Here is a 22830-nt window from a genome sequence, read left to right on the forward strand (position 1 = left end):
TTGCCAGAATGCCTCTCCAACGACATTCACACTTCATTAGGCTTGGAAATGAAGTTTCCCCCGCCATTTGAGGAAGAAGGGCTCCGTTGTCCCTGGAGACCTTGAAAAGTCTGTGTTCTTTGGTTTGGGGAGTATTAATCTGGAAGGTGTCCCAACAGGCTGCACTTATTGCCGCTTCTCCATCATCAGCCCTCGCTTCAACACTTCTTTGCAGCCTCTCAATAGCACATTGCCTCGACAGCCTTTGTGCTTCTCAGGGATCCCCAGACTGATGAAGCACTGAGGGGGTCAAGAGAGTCCCTGTTTCTCATTGACTGAACACAGAGCACAGGGAGCTGGAACTGGACCAGGCCTCTGGCTCCTTTCTGCTTGTCTTTTGTAGTGTCGTGCAGTGTAGTGTAGACTGCACCGTCTGAGGTGTTCAACCTTATGATCTGCGAAGACTGAAATTGACTGTATTGAGCAATTGAAAAGACATTGCCCACTCAACTCGCATGCCAACACGTACACACACACACACCCCCTACACGTGTTAAAAACCTCACCATCACATGTACATACACGCATACAGTCTCACAAAGATACACATTCGTACACAGATACAAAAACAGATGTTTACATCATTCAGAAGGTTCTGATCTCTTCAGTTTCCACTATGTTGACCTTGTGCAGACCCTGTCACCATCATGTCATCATCAGGCCTCATCGACATGTGCTGGAGAGCAACGGAAAGGATGAGAACTTGTTCCTCCCTAAATGGGTCCTAAAACCCAAAGAACCCCCATGGGAAATGTTTCTTTAAATAAAAAATACTTACTTTCTATTTTAAACATAAATGGAATGTGAAATTTATAATGAATGCAGCAATATCTGTCTGGCATTTAATGTGTCAACTCTGAGAGAGCCAAGCGGTGCACTGGCAGGAAACTGACCCTTCCTCCTTCCTTACACCCCCACAAGCCTCACCCCTCAGACACTATTCCCTGACATACAATGGCATTAGCTGCGTTCCTTTACTTTGATGTGAAGAAACACATTGGCAAGTTGGTACTTTGGAAATGGCCTTGAAAACATGAATTGCTCGACACCGCTGCTGCTACAGGACTACAGGTTTGACGTGCTTTCAAACATGGCTGGACAGCAATGAAGGGCAATAAAGGTCTTTTGAATACAGGTGTCCCCGGAAACGAGACACATTTTGACGGTTAAAGCTTTGTAAGTCCTTATTTAGGTGACTGGCAAATGGGCTTCAAAGGTGAAGCGGAGTAGTCGGTGAAATCACAATCAGCCCCTCGTCGTCCACCTGCAGAGCTCTTTCAGACTCCCCTCGGGAGTGACGGGATGCTCACTGCACCACTCCTAAGCCTTAGTGAGATGTGCTGCCATGAGGGATGCAGCCTCTGAGCTCCCACGCCTCCACCTCCTCTCACATGGACACAGCCTCTCAGAGGCCCTCTAAGAGGATTGCTCACGGTGGTGGTCAGTGCCAGGTAGAGGAGGTCAGGCCTGGGTGAGCTTGAAAAGAGCCTTGGAAAGGCCAGCATGCTGGTAGAGTTCTGAGAGTGCTTCTGCAGGCTAGGAGGAGGCTTCAGAAGTCAGAGGAAAGAGGGAGAATGAAAGCTGCTTTGTGGTGATCATTGACTCCCAGCTTCCTCCTTTTTGATCTTTCCTCCCATGAATATGTATATGGCTCAGGTTTCAGTACTTCATATCTGGATATTAATTGTTTGTAATCCTTTGTCTTGGAAGCATACTGCTGGAATTTATCGAGCTTTAGAAGCAATATGCTAGAAATCCTGGCACATGCATTTTCTGGACAGTTTTCAATTGTGGAAACAGATATTTTTGTGCCTATATGCTGTCTTATATCAACAGTTCATCCGGTTTTGAATAATGCCTGTTTGTGCCTCTCTTCAGAAAACTGTGGCATAGCCTACTCATTTAAAAAAGATTATGTGCTAAGAGCCATTCTTTTACCCCTCTCCTCTTTATGGATGTTGCTTATTTCTGAATATGCTATAATCCCCGGGATTGCTGACAACACAGGAATAAGAACTCCACGTGTAGAACTGCAGCTCTGTATGTCAGTGGTCTATGCTCTGTGTACTCTGGGCTCCTTCCCTCCTTCCTATATTCTCCTTTAGTTCTTCTCCCCTCCAATTCCACACAGTTTTGTTAACGCTGCACTGCTCCTTGCTCACACTGGTGCAGAAGACTCTGCAAACAGCACTGTTCAAAGAAAGTCTGGACAGGGATGACAAATGTTGGGGCCGTGACGTCTCTCTGGATGACTTGAATGTCTTGGTATCCCTCGCTTTCTGTTACTCCCACTGCCTCTCCATCTGGACTATGAGGGTGGAAATGAGATGGCACTGCCAAATTGCAAGAATCTGTAGGTGTTCATTGGCATAAAAAATGTGTCACTTAGCAGAACTCACACAGCGCTTGGTTATTTCTCAGACAATAGGGTTACTTTAATGGAAGGGCAAGGGGTAATTTGTTGGTTTCACATCATTGCCTGCCTCTGCGAGGAGTTGTTAGAGCTGAAAATTATAATTTTATGTCTTGGAGTGTGGAATTTGAGAAATATAAACTATTCAGTTGCTTGCTTAGGAATTCTGTCTAAGACTGAAGTATTAGCTTTTTATGCCATTATTCTCTAGTGTCATGAGGGGTGCCAGGATGACCATGTAAACCAGGCTATAACTGAAGATTTGACTTTCTTGAACCTGTTTCTTTGCATATAACCTCTCCTTTGTCAACACAATTTCAGCCATTTTTCTGGTCAGTCGTCATTGTGAGTGTTGACATATGGAATTCCTAAGTGTAGCCTAGTAAATTACGCTTTTCACTCACAAGGGTCTCTCATGACACCTTAAGTCTGCTCAGTTTTTTTTGTCGGCTAAATTGTCACCATAGTGAGGGTAACATCCCCCAAAGGGAGAAAGCTATTTTTGGATATTATTACAAAAAAGAGATTGTTGCTAAATTCCACTTGTCTGAAGTGCCATAACTAATTATCCCAAAGCAAGTGTCCCAATGCTGATTGAATCAACATGTTTGCTTAGTCTTTCAGTAGGAAGGAAACCACTGTGTGCATTCATGTTTCAAATTCCATTTAAAGGGAAGTGGTCTTGCTCCATCTCTGCTGCATACAGCACCAGTGATCTAATCATTTCATTAGGCCGCTGACCTTCGAGTTTCCCCCAGAGAGAGAGAGGGCCTTTTCTCCCACACACAGATCATTGAAGAGGCATAACACTTTCTCAGCTCCCCTTTCCCCCCTTCTCACCTTTTAAGGAAAAACGTCTTCATCCACTGATTACTTCTTCCCTCCCCAGAGCTGCCACTGTCCTCCTCTGTCAGAACCCCTCCCTCCTCACTATCTCTTTTTCTTCTCCTGTCTGGATCACTGTTTACGCTAATATCCTACTCCTATTGTCATGGCGGTTTTTATGCTATAGGCCAGATAGTGGCAGGTCTAACTCAACATTTTTGTGTTATTTCTTTTACGTCGTGGAAATGAATAGGAGGAAGGTGATGGGTATTTGCTTGGTTCAGAATGTGTTTGTGTGTGTGTGTGTGTGGGGGGGGTTATTGCAACCCGACACTCACCAGATGGGGGTAATTTACTCTGTCTCATAGATTTGCGAGGACAACCAGATACAAGGGTGTCAATCCATACAATTCACCAAAATTACCCTTTCAACACTGATGTTTCATGAGGGACATCATAGTACTGGTGAATTAAACACGTCTTAAACGGCATTTGTGACAAACCTGCATTATATGGTCAGTTTGTGTGGTATTCAACATGCTGTGGCATGATGGAGCTTTATAGATGGTGTCGACAGTACACTGTACTGGCCCCAACGCTCAGCTGTCATTGAATGAAAAATTCCATTCTGTGCACATTCTATAGAGCGCTGTCAGACAGTAGGCTCAGCCCTCAGATCAAGAATGATGAATGTTCTGAAAACCTTCACTATGCGTTGCGCCATCATGTTGCCTCACAGTTCTTTTATAAGAGGTACGGAATGGGGGGGGGGGGGGGGGGGGGGGGGCATTGTTGTACCGTTATGAAGCCAGCAGAGGAGGCAGTCAGAGCTACATGTGTAAAAGCGAGATCCAGCAGGATAGCACACTAGACTCCAACGCAGATGTCACGCCTCGGATTCCGGAACAACGGCTTGCTATCATTGCTCATGCAATCATCACACATGGAGCTGCATTATGCAGCCTTTGTTTGGTTCAGTGTAAACAAACAAAGCTGTCATAAAGAGGGGTGTTCTTAACGGCAATTGAAAGGGTGACTCGTGCTTTCGCTCTAGTTTTCTCTAGTACTCCCTTTTGTTTCTTACCCTTTCCGACTCTCCCTCTTTTTCTCTCTTTTACTCTCTTTCGAGTTGTCGATCTCTGTAGCACTTTCCCTCCCTTATTCTTGCTTTCTATCCCCATTGACAGTCCCCTTTTAGCCCTGAATTGCAAAAAGTCTTGAAAATTGAAATTGCCAAAGCCTAGTTTTTAACCACAGAATATTATCTTATTCTCTCAGATAAGATAATAATTCCCATTATTTTCAGTAGCCTTTTTTCTCAGTGTGCTCTGTCATTTCAGCAAGCCCCTTTCTTCAGATTGAGTACTATTGTCAAAGATTTATGAAGCTTCTTTCCTCTTAAACTGTCTCGTAACAAAATGCTGTTTTGATTTTCCATCGTCTCTGGCTGTTTTTAAGTTGTCGGTGGCCTTTTTGTATAAACAACAAGGTCCTGAGGATGTGAGGCTTGTCTTTTTATGTGGAAGAGACAGCTGGGGACTGCCCTCTCCTTTTCAGCCATGACACAGAGGTCTGGAGGAAGCCCCCCACACTCCCCACCACCTCCTCCTGCCTTTGTCTTCTTGTCTGAGCACATTTGGGATGGTTACAGCACCGTGGCAATGTGCACTTTTGCAAATAGTGAGCAATACTGCCTTTCTTTGGACATTGAAAGGTAGATGTGTGTATCTTACTATTGTGGTGGTGGTGCGTAAAGGTAATTCTTATTTTAGCCACACTATAGGCCCTCAATATAGTATTATTTGAGCTTTCTGGCTTTTGTTTACAAGAGGAAGCTCAGTCATCTTCTGAGAACCGACACTGACAGGCTCTGGGGCTATTTATGCAGCTTCTAAAACTTGAATTTGCTCTCATCTCAGCGTGCCTCGGCTAGCTTCCCTCCCTCTGCCTCTCCCCCTTCTGCCTCTCCCCCTTCTGCCTCCCCTCGTGTCTCTTTGCAGACTGAGAGCCCAGCCGAAGGCTCACAGGAAAACTTTGGTCTGGGCTCCCCTGCCTTGTCGTTCATCACCTCCGAGTCTCATGAAGGCTCCTCTGATCCTGTTGTTATTGCCTTACCATGCCACTAGGGCTGAAAATATAATTAGATTTGTGTTCAAATTGGCAGGATGGTTTGTGGTTGTTCAGTGCATTTGTGGGAAAAGTCCCAATGCAGCTGTGTTTATAGGGAGCACAGAAACAGATGGAGAGGAACCCTGAAATGTATGCAAAACCAATGGAACTTACTGACTATATTCCTGAGAGCTTGTGACAGCCACAACACATCTCCCAGCATGTGACGCAGTCCCACTGAAGCCCCCTTTGTTCACTAAATCCACTGTGAAGATTACCCTCATGTTTGAGAGTTGGAGATGGTGGAGAAATCGGGGAATGCAGGGGGTTGTGAATCGCTCCAACTGGCTGTTTTGAGTCTACAGTGTTTTGGTGGGCATCTGTTTTTCTTTCAGGGTCATGTAAAAAAGGTTTTCTGGGGTTTACCCCTATGTGATCTTAGAAACCGTTAAAAGAAGTTCCAACTCTTAAGTGTTGATAAAGTGCTTTCTTGCACACTTATGTTTGTCTGCATATTTCAGACCAACTAGACTATTGCTTCCCAAGGCTATATTTGTCAGTCTACATTGAGATGTTCTCGGACCCTCACATTTTTGTGAGGAGTGCCTTTTGACAGACCGCTATAAATCAGGAATGAGCAGGATTCCATTTCCTTTTCAAGTGTGCATGTATTATTTATCTTTCAATATTTTATGCAGAATGGAAATTAGCTTGGAAAGAGCCACTTTCTTTTCCATCTTTATTGAGGTGCCAGATTCAATTGTGTAGTGGCAGAGCAACTACATGCAGTCAGCTCAGTATTGTAGCTCTCTACTTTAAAATTCAGCTTTGTTGCCATCGTCTTTGATGTTTTTCACTTGAACCAGCTTGTGATTTTCTTCTTGTACAGTTCATTAGCGTTAGCCTAGCATACAGATATGTCAGAAAAGTAGTCTTATTTGTTTTCCAGAGAGAGACAGGCTGATGTAAATGTATTTGCATGGTAGTCACACATCTAAACATAAAGTAGAATATGGAATACTTGAACTGGATTTTCCCTTTAAACGAGGAGGCTGTCTGCTGTGATGTTGCGGTTCTTTCTTGAAGCTTCAGATGGCATTCCCTCGTGCTCGCCTCCTCCTGAGAAAGACAGCCCGAGCAGTAGCTGTGAAACGTGTCATGAAACGACAGCATCCAGGCAGGACTACTGAACCTGTAAAATATGACTGACTGCTGTCACCCAAACTCAGTCTATTACTGTTGTTTCTCTCCATCTCTTATGTCTTGTACAGCAACTTTTGATCTTTGCTCTGGCACCCGAGAGTCTACACTCTGAATCCGACCATAAATGTTACATAGCCTTCCGAAAGTGTCGTTGGAAAGTGTGTGCATGTGTGTTTAAGAGAGTGACAGCATATTATTCATATGAAGGGGAGAGAGATTTTGAAGAAAGCGCTTAGTCCATGGCAGTAAGTAGACATCTCCCTAGCAACTTGGCCCCTCCCCTACTCACTGACTTGGGTTCCTTGGACACTGCTGTCATCAGATGGTCAGTGAAGCCATTTACCATATTAATGTCAGCAGCTTGATTGTTCAATGATCGGCCAACCATGGACTTTCAGAGAATGGATGGGACCTTGAATGCCAAGCAGATGGACCCCTGCCTGGTATATTTCCTCTCTCCCTTCATCACACCCTGGGTGCAAAGCTTGATGAATGACTCCTTGTGTCATAGAGTTATGCTTGTCTGATTGTCAGACAGTACAGTATAAACACCTGTACCATGAAGGTGAAGGACATTGTTCATACTGTTCAAACGTCCCTTTAGCCAGTAGTGTTGTCTCATCTCTACTTTAGCATTGAGATTTAGATGGAAAATAGCATACTGCCAAGAAAAACACCAATGCTGTCTGCACCAAAACAGCCTGTGTGAAGCTTGTTGGTGCTTGTCTTACAGGAATTTGTAGCAGTAGTATGGCACTGGAGGTGTTTGACAATAACCTTCATTGCCAGATTGCAGAGAATATATATATATATATATTTTATTTTTTTTACCTGACAAGAATAGATATTTTTGGAATGCAATAGAAGTGTAACAGTCATGACTTACAAAGCCTCTTCATTGAAGCCCAGCATTAAATTACCTCTAGGCACCAGTCGTTGAGTGTGATTTGCGAGTCGACCAATACTTGTACAGTCTCCTGTTGTGTCAGTCCTTGCTCCAGCCTAGTCTGACGACATGATCAATAGTAATACATCAAACGCAATCAAATATTAGCCTACAATGTGCAACAGTTTTACAACCAAGATCTTATGGCAGTCTGTCAAACCAACATACTATCTCATAGACATTATGGAGCCACAAATCCTGCCACGTCCCCCACATCAACCCCACACCTGCCTGCTCCACCCCATCACATTCTTGGCTGAGTACACTCCCTTTGTTCTTGAAACACCCTCTGCACTATGTAGGTAAAACTGCAGTGCCTCCCACACGCAGCTTTGTGTGTTTATAGCAGTTGCTATAAACTTTCTAATACCTGATTTAAGTGCTTTGTCAATAAGGACCATTTTACAAAAGATCGATAGACTCCCCTTGTGCTGTGATTTAACACTGTCTTTAATTTTACGGCCTTTCCACTGGTACTGCTGCAAAGTTATAGGATGGAGATTAATTGCGGGGTAAAGTACTTGTCACTTTCTTCACATTCCCAATGATGGATTGGTAGCACAATAATGACCTGGCTGTTTGGGCGACAGTAAATTCATCATGGTTGCAATTACAAATATATAATAAAATAAGTATTTGTTTCTTTAGCACCATTTATGGTCCATTGGAAGACTGTAAGTCATTGCCTATTGACTTATATATGAATATAATGTACAACTTGTCAAAAAGTGTTACAGCAGTAGTTTTGTTTTCATCTGAAAAATGGGCACTTGAAGTCTGATCAATCAAAATGTACTTCAGGAAACATATAGCCTGACTCGATTTATTGCTTGGTGCACAGTGGTCTATTTGAGGGTTGTATGACAAATCTAATAGAAGAAGAAAAAAACATTCAAGATTCAACAGGTTTCAATTAGTTACTCAATTAGATTCAGGACAGTTGAGAATGATAGCAATAGGAAATCTATTAATAACCAATTTTGACTCACAAATGATTGACAATTAATGTAGGATAATACTTGTACTGGCAAAGGTGCAATTCCAAGAAGGTTGGTAATATTTCAAAACATTATCTGGGAACAGGTGGACCATTCTCTCAGTGTACTTTCTGAGGAGACTGAAATATTTTAAAGCCAGCCATGAAGTCCCCCACCTGTTCTACTGCTTCACCTTCCAGAGGATCATACAATACTGCAGCACTGTATGGTACAACAGTGAAACGGTACAGGCAGGAGCCAGGGTGACGAGTTTGCTGAAAATGGCCTCCATTAGTAGATCCATAATCCAAGGCTTCCAAGATTGCCAGAAATCAGATGCTTTGCATTTGACTCAGTTATCCCCTTGCATCCCCTCAACTCTGCTAGCCCACCATCAGGCAGGGGCTTCAGACTCCCATGGTGGTTGAACAGGGTGAAGAACTCATTCATTCTATCAGCCTTGCAGAACAGACACAGGGGAAGAGACACAAATAGGTGGCGCTGGATTGTATGCTTCCTATTGGTAATGGTACAGTATAGCATGGTATTTTAAGGATGGATATATATTTGTGCGTAATACGTGCAAAAAAATATAAATTATGGGTATAAAATCTTATGTTATGTCCTTTTTTTAAATGCACTTGTGCGCTTTGAAACATTTCTGTGATTAGATAATAATGGAATCTGATATAATATAAATGGGTTAATCAAAGTATGTTTATTGTAATTTGCATATCATTACACTTTTAAGAGCCTCCAGTTTGTGTAACGAAAATAACATTCTGATTCATCACAGCAGATCTATACAATCTCTGTTGGTGAGGCTGTCAAAAGAATCTACAATGAGACTTCTGTGTTGAGGCAGCACAGATTTAGCTTTTGACTGATGCTTTGATGAGCTGACTTCTAGGTGGAGGCAAACGTTACAAATAATGGGAGAGGATATGAATATCAATGAACTAGGCTAAGTCTGTCTGACTTTCACTGTCTTTCATGTGGAGCTGTGGTATGGATACATCTGGATGACCTTTCTGTTATGTCTCTTTAAGCAGACACTGTACCACTTGAACAATGTTTAAGAAAAAAGTGTTTTGTACTTTTTGTTAGGCTATTCAAAGCTTCTTGAAAAAAAACGGCCTAGATAGTCATTGCCCGTATTCATCAAAGGAAGATACCAAGGCATGTTTTAGTTCATACCTCATTCAATAGTTTGATAAAACATAATGGCAACATTCTGATAGTGTATTTTCTTCTTGATTTCCTTGTTTCCTCTGGAAGTTTCTGTTCTCACTCAGCCATAATAATGGCAGGCATTGAAAGACACTGCTCAAGGTTGGAAACTCCTCGTGTTCCCTGGCAGAGTGGTCCTTAGTACTTGGATCTCAAGCTCCCACAGAGCTTTTATCTACATTATCCTTGGTAATTGTTTCCCTTGCTAGTTAGGTCATTATCCTCCTGTATTTTGGCCACTTTAAATACGTTAAATCTGATTCTTAGAACAGTGTTAAGCTTTGATTGGTAGGAAACAGAACTGTTCAGAAGTCAAACTTGTATCGTTTTCTTGTCATTACAGGTTGGGAAGCGAATGCCAGAGGAAGAGATATCTGGATGAAGTAGTGCTGGGGAGTGTCAGTGGTCATGGTGACTGCTCAGTCTGGCGTTTTTTGGTGAATGGACTAGGGTGAGTAAATTTGTTTAAGGAACTTTATAGAAACTCTTTAGGAAAACTCCCAAAGAACTGCTTAAACTGTCACCCACATCTTCCTTAATTAATTTAGTAAGCATAGGTGAGACAGATGTCCCAAAGCCTTTCGGCTAGACTGTGATGTTATTCCGAGTCATTAGCTTGTATCAAACTCGTGTTTGGAAGTCTGCCTGGAGGCGAGAGACTTTCGCCTCAAGGGTCAAAGCCACAAGGGTCTGTAAAAATCAGGGCCTAACTTTTTTGGATCACCTGTTTTATTTAAAAGACTTGCTTTTGAGGTGACGTGTCACATGTTAGCAGGGTAGAGGTCTCTATTCCCACTATGCGATTATGATTTTACCTCCTTAAGCCTCATTATAAAATGGTCCCATCCCCTTCCTCATGATATTTATTTTTCATAATTTTTTCATTTCCACTGTGCAGCAAGGGCTACATATTGACATGCACTGCCTGTAAATGATGCGCAAAGGTCACCATAGCATCGATAGTTTATTTTTCTCTCGTCTTATTTCCTCTTGATTAGGAGCGTTGGTAATCCCCCTCTAGGCCTCAGATATCGTAAAGCTTTTTTGGTAATAACCTGCTTAATCCCTCGATGGCCAACGAATTGCATGAAGGCCTTACTTCAAAGCAAATTCTTTCATTCTCTGGCACTAGAATATAAACAATGTTGTGCAGCAATAATGCAAATTTACATTGTCAACCATATTCACATACTTTTCAGAATGGCATTTGTATTTCTTTTGCTTTTTACCACAAATGTTAATGTCACTTTATCTCTTGACACAAAAACATTTGATGCATTTACTTAGTTTTTGAATATTATTCAGCATTTAGAATGAATACCTTCTGAAGTTATTGCAGACATTTTGAACAAATATCTTATTTAAAGTCGAGCCTAAATTGAGTCGAATCTCTGACCGTTGTTTAATTAATTTTTGGGAATCAAGCATTCTAATTTTAAGTATGTTCAAACTGTAAATGTTTGATATTTGTTTTAAAGAATTATACCCCCTATGTGAAAGTATGAAATCCACACGGCTGTGAGCAATCAGAGAAGCTAGCACATCAACACCCATTAATGATTAACAAGGTGGAGTCCAGCAGGGTAATTTGGTATTGAACTGCTGGAAGTCATGCTACTCCCCTGAGAAGCCTGATGAGATGGTAAAAGGACCCCCTTGCTCACAGACAGACACACAACCTATGGACGAAAACTGACTCCATGATCCCACCAACAGGAGGGAAGCCACACACACATGATGGAGGAAGAGAAGGAATCACCTTGGGGATATTATTTCTTGTATATTGTGCATTGTCTGTAAATAATATGTACATTATATGTATTGCTTGCAATGACCCAAATCAAACTCCTTGTGTGTTAACATACTTGGCCAATACAGCAAATTTTAATTAATACATTTAATCAATTAACTGTTTGCCCATCTGGTACAAGACTCAAAATGCTCAGCTTTCCTGCTAAAGTTATTTGCATTCACAATTTTAAAACGTGACATATTTTACAGGTGGGAGTAGAGAAGGTAGTATTTTGCAACTTACCTTGTGCTGTTTTGCCTCAGTACCATTACAGTTTATTTGGAAACACTTTACACAAGCATTCATGACACTTCTATAAAACCATTCGCACATTCAAAACACACATTATTTCACTGTGTTTTTCTGCAGTGGTGAATTGCGTCATCAAGGCAATGGCCACTGGTAAGGTAGTGGTGTTTTAATATAATCAGATAATGTTGCTAGCTTCTTCCCTTACCCTGTAGCTCCAATCAGCTCTGAGATGCAACTGGCTGTTACTCTGTATTCATATACGCTGTCATAGATCTGATGACTCAAAATGGCATGTGTGGGGTCTTACCATTGACTGTAAAAGGAATGGACGGCACGTTAGGAATTATTTGTCTTTTTAAGTTTAATTTGATTTCACTCAGATTCTTATTTGAAAATGGACACAAATTAGGGTTCTTACACTCACACACATCTACCAGGGCCCTCAGGTACTGATTATGATTTACAGCTGTCATAAGCTCCCATCTGAATTCACCTGGAAACCTCTGAAAATGTCAGGAATTTAGTTGGGATGGAACACCTGCGTGCAAACCCCAGACTGCTGCTCTGATACCTCCCCAAGGGCATATTGCAGTCACCGAGGTGTTATCGCAATGATGGCTGCTTGTGATTTTTATAGCAGGGGAATAAAAACAACTCTATCTGCACATCCCCAGAGCTGCTGCTGCAGGACACTGCCATGCTATCAAGGGTTTGTTTGGCACTGAAAACTTGGAAGAGATAAGCAGATGTCTTGGACAGTCATGCACTTGTTAAAGGTAACATTTCACAATAAGCACTTGTTTTGTTTTCGAGTGGTTTATTTTAAGAAACCGTTCAGCTTGGATACAAGGAAGTTAAAGAAGCCCATTGGGACATTAATCATTACGAGCTAATGATTGAATGGGAAAATTATTTTTCAACATTTCACGATGTGGAGTGACAACCACAATGTTTAGCTAATCAAAACAGGAAGAAACACCCCTGCATTGTTTTCTTCTGTAGATTGATTACCTATTATTCTATACTGTATGACAAGCCTGTGCATGGATACAAAATAAATACATATTTTCACCCAGGTTTTTGATATCGTTATAGCCGAAATGAACCAACTGCATTCTTAAAATTATGTTCACGTCAATGGAGTGGAATTGGATACTCCTGAGTCATGGAGTGATCTCTGTAGATGAGAGGGAAGCGTTTCCAGAGACCTGCTTCCAGAGTCTGTCTGAAATGTTACCAATGCTCTGCAGCTGCTGTAAGCATTAACCCAGTGGACAAACGGCTGTCATTGAAGCTTGGCCTATGACTGATGCTGCAGAGGACCAAAGAAGATGTGAATGATAGGACCTCAGAGACCTCCACTCCTCGTGACCTCAGTGTTCTGCGTTTGCAATACTCAGAACTTCCTTCAATGTCACAACTTGTGCTTGCTAAAGCTGCTCTTTAACAGATGAAACATGTTAACATGTCTTAAATCCCCATGTGCAATGTTTATTTATTCAAATGGTTGCTCTTCAGGAGTCGGTTTATGCCGCTATATAATTTTCCACACATCGATGCATTGGTTTTCAGGCAAGGTTCTTTTTTCCTCCAACTTGACTTTTAAGTGTTGGCAAGGCTATCATGCACCTGCTTCTCTTTGCTTTGACATGGGTGTTTCAAGGCACGTCTGATATTTGATCCATCCAGATCCTTCCTGTCACCCACCAGACCACACCATCCTGGCTAGGTTCGATCAGATTATATCTGACATCATAATATGGTCTCACATCCAACCCCCTTGAAATGAACAAAGGCTACATCCGCATGCTCGCAGCTGCCCTCCTCATTTCTTCAACATCGGTTGCCAGTGTAAAAGAAAAAAACAACTATTAATGAGTGAGTTGAATGGTTCTGACAACCATAAGGCAACCAGTGTGAAAGCATGTTGGCTCAGAGACTATTAAACCTGAAAGGAGGCTTTCACAGCCTCCACTGGCCACAATGCCTGGGCCAGTTTGTCCCCTCCCCTCTTCACCCCTGGACTGATGGTTATTATCAGGGCCTCTCCTCTCAATGTGGCCTCTGTGCTTCAAGGATCCATGGTGCCAGGACTGGGGTGAAGGCCAAGGACAGTGGATGCAACCCCCAAGAGAAGCTCAGGGCTGAGCCAGTAAAGGCGTATGGCAAACAGATCCGCCCTTAGCTCCAGGTATTTCATGCTCAGCAGCATTTCAATCAAGTCCTTCCTCCATTCTGTGCCTCTTCCCTCCCCCTCAGTCCCTTGGGAAGGCCATGTATCACAAGGATGCAGACGAGGAGTGGGCGTTAACCTGGCTGGATCACAACGAGCGACTGATGAATAGCCTACTGAGAGGAGCGTTTAATCGTTCTGGCCGGCTGAAGATGGATGATAGTCCCACATCGTTGTTTCTCATATCAAGTACTTCTCAGCATTTGAAGTTGGACATAGGAAAGTTTCAACCGAAAAGCTCTTTGCTTTTTTACTTTCTCTCCCTTCAAATGGTGGATGTTATTAGTTTTCATATCCTACCTTTTGTGTCTATTTAGTCTTGGCATTTCATTTATTTTATTTTTTTAAGTCTGTAGTGCAACTCAGAGTTATTGCAACAGGGATTACATCTCCAGCACTGTTCTAGTTTGGGTTGATCCTCAGGATTACACAGAGGACCAGCCGTGTCTTTTGCACATAAGGAGATTTGAGATTGGAAAAACATGAATACACCGAATCTACATGGTCTGGGTCACTAATGCTGTTGTTTTGTCTATAGTAAGTTGCCAGCAAGTAGAATAGTACTGTCATGGAGTGACAGAGTGAGATAGTTCATATGCAGTTACAATGACAAGTTCACAGGTTGATGGAAATGTAATCTCTCAGAAATAAAGATGCTTTTAACTGTTCTATCACAAAAGATACAAAACATTTGTAGGTTAATGTAGAATTATACTTAATGGTAAAATAGTGTACAGTTGATTAATAATCTGTACGGCCCAAATTAGAATGTGAGGCACTATAGCTCATGCTGGTTCCTAGTTTAGGCTGTGATTAACTCCTTGTTCATGACATTTGGCCCTCGACATGTACCTGCTGTAGACCTGAGTTCTGCCAGCAACGAGCATCTGTAAAAAGATCCAATTATTTATAGTCAGGCTCCCGACGAGACAGCCCTGCTTATCTTCCACTGTGCAGCCCCCAGGCCTTCCTCATTGCGTTCGCAACATTGTCTGAGCTCCCGCCAGCCCGATCTTTCATCTGCTCACAATGCTGACATTTCCCCAAATATCAATGATACTTTTTTTATAAGGCAATATTTCACAACACCGTGGGATCTGCCGGAGTTGATTTCTCACAAGAGGCACTACTTTAAGTCTGGAACTGCAACTGTGCAGAGTTTACTGCTGCCTTCCAAGAGTTTGGGGAAATGGGGGGATGACTTTGCAAGGGAAATACTTCCATGGCTTAAATAACACCATGCCTTTCTTTTTTGACCCATTATGAATGAATATTTAATTGTTTAAATGAAGACATGTTCTGAATGGCTTAAATAACCTAACTTGTTCTCGTTTTCTAAACAACATGAAAAACATTGCTTTATCTTTTTATAAAGGCCACATTAATTTAATTTACAATTGCCGTTGGTATGGCATTGTTTGGATTTTGGAGCAAATGCACATTCATTGAGCTGACCTTTAGCGGCGCAGGCTTAAACAGAGACTTTGAAATTAACTTGAAGGAGGACTGATTATTTTTCATTGAAGCTCGTGAGGGTTCTGGTTCGTTGTTATGGCTGTATCTGTAACCCCTACAGCATTGAGCTCATATTGGTGAGGAGGAGATAAGAAACTTGGCTGATTTTATCTATAAACTCATTGACATTGGGAATTTGTCTAAACCTTTTCTGGAACCTCCACAGTTATGAAATATCCACCTAGCGGCCTAATTCACATTTGTGGTAACCGTGTTTCCGTGAGGTCCCATTCACTTGAGTTTTTCTGGAATGATGACTTTCCAGAAGGGAGGGGTCTGGTCGCACAGCAGACAGCTCATCTGTAGACACTTCTAAATACGCTCAGCATAATGCTGAAGGCTTCAAAGCTGATGTTGTTTTTCATGTATTTTACCCTATTGACCCTTTTACAGAAGCTCACCTTACATTTTCAAAGCAGTTTAACCGACATTGTGTAAAGAATATTATTTGATCTCAAGCTAGACAAAGCTTCACACCTTCCTGTCAATGCATAGAACAATAGTGAGCAAGGGACTTAATGAGCAGCGCTTCTCTCTTGCTCTTGTTGTTGACAGATCAAATTGATGCAATGCAGTACTTGACTCGAGTCTCAGTTATTGGGATATGCATTCTCTTGTTACATGGCCTTCCTCCTTGAAGTGGATCTGGCAGGTTTTGACAGGTTGAAAGGAAATACCAACCTTTGCAGACCTTTCACTGCTTTGGGGGTTAATGAAGTAGAGGAAGCCATTTTAGACCATTGACACTGCTTGTGGATGTCTTCAGGGGACTGTATGTAACTGTAGTGTTTGACTGCCCTGTTTTTCAAACCCACACCCCTCTTTGTCATTAAGCCCATGGATGACAGGCTGCATATTTGTGACAGATGTTAAGCCTTCACAGCTCTCTGTCTGTAGAACACTTAACTACCACTATACACTATCCAACTGTGTTTTGTACTTTTTTCCCCAGCACCAATTAAATCCAAGTGTTGGGTTCCATTATGGCGCCAATTTATGTAACTTTTTCTAACAAACCTCTGTGTGTTTCTTCTGAAGGCTTGCTGTGACCATGCGTTGCCTGGCAGCCCGGGTCAACTACAAGACCCTGATCGTCATCTGCGCCCTTTTTACCCTCATCACCGTGCTGCTGTGGAATCGCTGCTCCAGCGACACCGCCCTGCACTTCCTGCCCCGGGCTCCCCCGGTGGCACCCAGCCCCAAGGGCGGAGATGCCAGCATCAGCAGCCAGCAGCAACAGCCTCCGCAGCCTCCCGAACCGCCGCCCGTAGTGGGCGGGATCAAGTACGAAGAGATTGACTGTTTGATCAATGACGATGTTACGATAAAGGGTCGAAGAGAAGGTGGGGATGTGTACTTTCCCTTCAGTTGGATGGAGAAGTACTTTGAGGTGTACGGGAAGGTGGTGCAGTATGACGGCTATGACCGCTTTGAGTTCCAGCACAGCTACTCAAAAGTGTACGCTCAGCGTGAGCCGTACCACCCTGACGGAGTGTTCATGTCCTTCGAGGGTTACAACGTGGAGGTGCGCGACCGCGTCAAGTGCATCAGTGGAGTGGAAGGTACGTCTATCTTGTTTACAGTGTGGAAGGGTACCAGTGTATAAGAGAATCTGTTTCCTTCGTATTTAAGTTTTCAAAAGTGAGGTTTGAAATGCAAGAGTCAACCTGCATAAATAGGTCAGGTTTGCAGAACTTGTCATTGAATATACCTTGTAAATAAAAAGAGTAGTATGCCTTTACTGAGAGTAGTAACGCCCATGTCCTTTGTGTCCTCATAAACCAAGCTTGGGTTCACAGGGTGAGCTGTGAAGGCCGTCTTCATGCCAGGCACGTCAGAGCAGCAGCACTTATGGTAATGGCGTTGCGAGTAGTCCAGAGAACTCATCTTTAACATGAACGCACCGTGTCCATTAATAGTCATTTAGCTCCGCAGTTAGAGGAAGACTTTTCCAGAAAAGCCGTTTGAAGCAACCCATCCCTGGCTCTACTGAGTAATGCACTACCAATTCACTTGCATTAAGCAAATGAAAATGGAATTGATTGAGCCGATTAGAAAACCTGATTGCAGTGACCGACAAACTTAATGGAGCGCCCCCTTTTTTCTTGTAGTGATGCCATACAGCATTCAGTTTCAAGTGGCAGATATCCTGGATGCGAATTGACTGTGGGTGTGGGTGGTTGGGAAGGTTGAAATATCTTTGTTCATATCTTTGAATCACTAATCAGTTTCAGTGTGTCATTGTGGTGTTTCTCTCATGTATTTCAGGAGCACGGTGTGTCGCTAAGAAAATGCTAAGAGGCTGCCTCATTCTTGTCATTACAATCCTTACACTCTTCCTGTCCTCATCCATTTATCATCCTTTTTCGGGGGGAGATTGCCCCCGATGATAGCCTTGAGTTTTTGTTCCAGTGTGACTACCGAAACTGTTGCAGATAAATACCCCTATTCTCTCAGTCTCCATTTGCCGGAAGACATGAACATGTTGCCAAGTGTGGAAGAAAGTACATCTTGCTCTCTCCTCCCTCTGGCTTTCTTCTCCTTTAATCCGTATTATCTCTCCTCCCTCCCACTCTTCTTACTTATCTGTCTCTTGTTAATTCAAAAACCTTTTTTAAAAATCTTTTTATATTTAAGATGTTTATCGTATGCACCTTCCTGCCACAGAAAATTCCTTGTTTGTGTGAACTTACATGGCGAATAAAGCCCATTCTGATCCTGATATTTAATGCCTCTACTCCTGAGATTTGTGAGATTCAGTGTTGACTCATTGACAGGACATGCCAGTGCAATGTCTGTTATATGAAAGCAGCACGTCTACTCATTAGAACACAGATGGTTTGAGATTACACTTCTATATTTGACTATCCATCATTTTCCTGTGCAGTGGATAAAACCAGATACACTAAAGGGTGATGTAACCCAACTCACCGCTTGATAACAACTTGCATTATTTAAGACAGATGAGATTGTTTCATTTATAAGATTTAAACAGCAGTGTTTAACTACCCCCAGTGCGCATGCGCTCACGTGTATTTGAACCCAAATAGACAAGACTAATAAACCACTTGTTGTCATCGGGAAGTACACAATTAATCAGTTGAGCAATCAGTTCCAGTGGCACGTTGCTAAATGAAGAGCAATCTTGAACTCTTCATTCCGTCTGTGCCAATGTGATTTGAGTCTTGATTAACCCTTGTGTTATCTTCGGGTCATTCTGACCAATCAGTCGTTGTGACCCACCGTCGTATTGCGACAACTTTACCGCATGCAAAAACAAAGTAAAGCAATTTCTTTTAACCGTTGGGCTGTCTCAGACCCCCCACATTGCGAAGGTTAAAAGAAAATAATTTTTATTTGTTTTTGTATTGGGTAAAATTGGGTAAACACAACGATGGTTCGTTATGAACCTTTGGGTCATGTGACCCGAAGGCAGCACAAGGGTTAACAAGACGGAACATATTTACAGAAGCTTACAAGACACACATCACCTGTGCTGCAGCCCAAATGCAATTAGACTTGGTTTATTACAAACCAAATCATGTTTGATTTGGTTGCAAGCCAATTAGTTATGGACAGTGATCTCAGCTTCCAGAGATTTTCAGCATTTTGATGCAAAGTGATTCGCTAGTCATGCAAGAGGCTCTGTCCTCCCTAGGAAAGCCTGTCTCCAAGGTTTCCCATAATAAGTGTTAAAGGTGATTACCATGACGTTACCTGGGGGCTGCTTTTTAAAATGATGACTAGAGGTAATCGATAACCCATTTTAAAAGTCTTCCTGCTCAAACTGTGTTGTCATCAATGCTGTACTTTGTTCGGGCCTAGTTGGGAAAGTCACCTCAAATACTTGATAGGAATGGCCTAATAGATATTAATTATCCTTGTTGAACTGTGGGATCCTTCCTGCATTCTAATACAATGTATTAAAACCCCAATGAACCAAATACCAAAACGTTACAAATCTCTCTACCCAGAATTAGGGTTTCTCACTATGATATGCTCTAAAATACCCGTGTCAACTTTTGAGTGAACTGTTCAAGACTTTTCCAAAGCTTCAGGTACTCAAATGTTCCAGACACCGCTGTCTTCGATTTTGAAAGCGGCCTTTGTCGAGGAATAAAAATTGCACCAACAATTTGTATTGCAGGCTTTTTAAGGAAAAGCTCTGTATACTAGTTCTCTCATTTGTTTATCCTTAGAGCTTTTTCCCAAAGTTGAAGCACACTGCACTTTTACAACCTGCTGAGAGGTAAGTGAGGCTACCTTTGCACCAGCAGTGTTCTGCTCCACAGGTATCATAAGGGCAGAAAATGGGTCGGCCAGGAATTGAGCCGATTTTGTTTTAAACTTAAGTGTGGAGCTGTAGGGAGTCTACTTATTCTCAGAAGGCTATTTTCTACCTACAAGTCTACAGGCACACACTCACTCTCAATCTCACACTCACAATGTGCCACACATCCCCATGGGCCATTAATTAAGGCCAAAGCTCCTTGCTTTTTAGCACCCATCACACAATCCCACACGTTTTCCTGGAACTTCGGCTTCTTTGTAAGGGAGAAAATAGCGCTCCATTAATTAGGCCGTCACCGCCCTGTCCAAGAACTCACACAAGGTTTGTGGTAGTGTTGCTTCCAAAAGTGCTTGATTTGTCAATGGAAAAGTATTTTGCCTTGTCCAAACCAATGCATTAAACATGCAGTGGTGTTCCCTTTCATCTGTACCCCCTGCCTAAATACTCATGAGGGGGCGAACCCCCCTTCTTCTGAAACCAGAGGGACTCAAGTACTCAGGATTGGCTGTAGAAAAGAGTTAGCTGTAACACTTTTATAGAACTGTAAAGAACAGAACCATTATTTGATGAAAGATGGCACCATCTTCTCTACAAGCTCATGTTCAAATGTAAGATGGTGGGAAACAAGGGCTTCATTGCTTCAAGGTTTGTGCGTCATTGGCAAAGGAATGTTGTCTGAGATGAATTTAATGGACCTCTGATCTGAGATTATTTTTTGCTTTCCATAATTAGTAGAGGAGAGCTAATCTTCTTAACCCAGTGGACTCTAATCTTCTTAACCCAGTGGAACCTTCTCTTTACTCTGTTTCTCTTTGGCTATCTGTACAATTCCATGTCCCAATGTCCCCTTCTCCTTAAAACACACACGTACTCCTCCATATCTCCAACCACCACCTAAGTGCACACACACACACACAGATAGATAAGGCTCTTCATCCAGTAAAGAGCTATGGATGTGTGTGAGGAGGGGGAGAGAGAGTTGGAACTCTGAATTGAATCTAGGCCAGACATTGTCTCCCTAAAACTTAATTGAACTCCTGAAGCGGGTGGAGTGTATAGCTGCAATCCCCTCATCGCCTCTGCACTCAATGCCACACGGCCACAGAGTACACCCCAGTAACCCACTTAAATACATCCCAGCCCAGCGCACTTCATCCACAGCTTGGTGTAAGTGGGCCCACTGCAGTACTAAACAAGGCCAGAAAGAAGGAGACTGAGAGAGAAAGACCAGAGATTTACAGTATAGGGTGGGATGTTGGATTGAGCTTATGGCGCAAGGCCTACTTCTGTAGGCTAAATACCCACTTTTATAGTATACAGACTTGGTTGTGAAGGTTGGAGGTCTAAGCACTTTGGGCTGAAAAACAAAGTTAACTGAAATACATTTGATTTTAGTGCCTAAATAAGGTCATCCAGCAAACTAAGACTGTTAAATATTCCTTTCAGTGGCCTGAAGAAAGACTACTTTTAATAGCTACTTTTTATTATATTTCCTAAAGTTAGATGTAGGTTGTCCAGTTTGGAAGGTTAAATAGTTTGTGGTTGAATTGATACCTTACTGACTCAATTTCAAGAGCACTAAAGTTTGAGTCCATGAATGGATGAAGGAGGGGAATATACCTGTCAAGCCATTTTTAGGACAGGAAGCCAAACAGCTGTCTTTTTCATAGAGGTCTTTAACAATACAATTCCTTTGGGAGGCACTGAACAGTGTTATTCCAAATGACCTTTCCTGGAGCATAGTTCAATTTTCTCAGCATAAACCACACCCTGTCCTCCATCTTATATAGTCCATGCACCCATCTAACATAAGTAATGTTATGTGATTACAATATGGCTGATGTCGAGTTAGTTCTAAATCTAAAACAAGTCCTCACTTGTTTTGGGTTTGCACACATATAAATAATAAAGTGGAACAAATATTGAATTCACACTGCTGGAATGCATCTTTTCTCTGTTTATGCACTCATACTTTCTAATATTAATTAATGCCCTTCTCGTCATATGTTGGGGCCAGTATGGGTTATCTGGATCTGCTAGCTTGCTAATGGGATTGTCATGGTAAGTGGGCTCTGCAGGCACTGTCACCAGCTCTTTAGGTAAACTATCTGTTCATGGCGCAGACGCCTGGCACTGGGCTATTTCTGGGACTGGATGTTGATGACTAGCCCCCGGTGTTGTAGGAAATGGCTTGAATTTCAGCGCAGGGTCTTCCATCTCAGCTCGCCGGCGGTAGCTTGTGATTGCTTACCAGTTTTTTTATGTCTTTTTAGGGAGGAGCGGTATCAGTCTTTTGTTTCTGAAATAGGCCAATATGTCGTTGGCACTTTGTCTCACCCTTCTTGCGTCTGGCTGAGGTTTCAGTTTCTATCTTTGTCTCACTGTTTCTTAGCTTTTTCTCTCACTCTCTCTCTCTGTTTCCAGGTCTCTCTTCTGGGTCATTTTCTGTCTTTTTGGGGTCTTACGCTTTTAGCTCTGTGTTTACCCATCTCTCTGTGTCCAATTTCATCCTTCTGGCTATGAGTCTGTCTTATTTGTTGAATCCTTTTACTTATCTCAGTCTCAGTTCACTGATCTCCATCCTACTTTCATACAAGCTATGATGAGTCACTTGTTAGTTTGGCAGCTGTTAGTTTTTTAACGTGACATAAAAAGTGATTTTTTAAAGTGATATAACTATCTAGCAAATCAGAAATTTAGTATTTACAACAAATGGCAAATACTGAGCCCTTTTGTAAGAGGCAATGTTCTAACTCCTCACATTGATTGTGGCACCTTAAACCAAACCTTATTAGAATTGAGTCAGCTTTACAGTGCTGTTGGTAATGATGGTACAGGCATGCCTTTAGATGTCAGGACAAATGGAAACAACCACGGGTATTTCAATGTACAAAAGTGATCTTGTTTCCTCTCTCAGCATGGATGGCCAGCTGTACCCACACAGTGCTCCAAACACTGTTCATTAACCATACATTAAGAAGGGTGATGGCACAGCTTGGCACCAT

General features: G+C 42.3%; 1 protein-coding gene across 1 annotated transcript in view; it reads left to right on the forward strand.

The window, feature by feature from the left end:
* Positions 1–22830, forward strand: part of glceb (glucuronic acid epimerase b) — a 37941-nt gene that overhangs the window by 7293 nt on the left and 7818 nt on the right. The window contains exons 2-3 of the mRNA XM_067249489.1: positions 10086–10193; positions 16573–17096. Of these exons, the coding sequence (XP_067105590.1) occupies positions 16586–17096 (511 nt within the window). The 5' untranslated portion in view covers positions 10086–10193; positions 16573–16585. The remainder of the gene's footprint in view (positions 1–10085; positions 10194–16572; positions 17097–22830) is intronic.

Source organism: Osmerus mordax, chromosome 13, assembly GCF_038355195.1.
Source record: "Osmerus mordax isolate fOsmMor3 chromosome 13, fOsmMor3.pri, whole genome shotgun sequence".
NCBI classification, from domain to species: Eukaryota; Metazoa; Chordata; class Actinopteri; order Osmeriformes; family Osmeridae; genus Osmerus; species Osmerus mordax.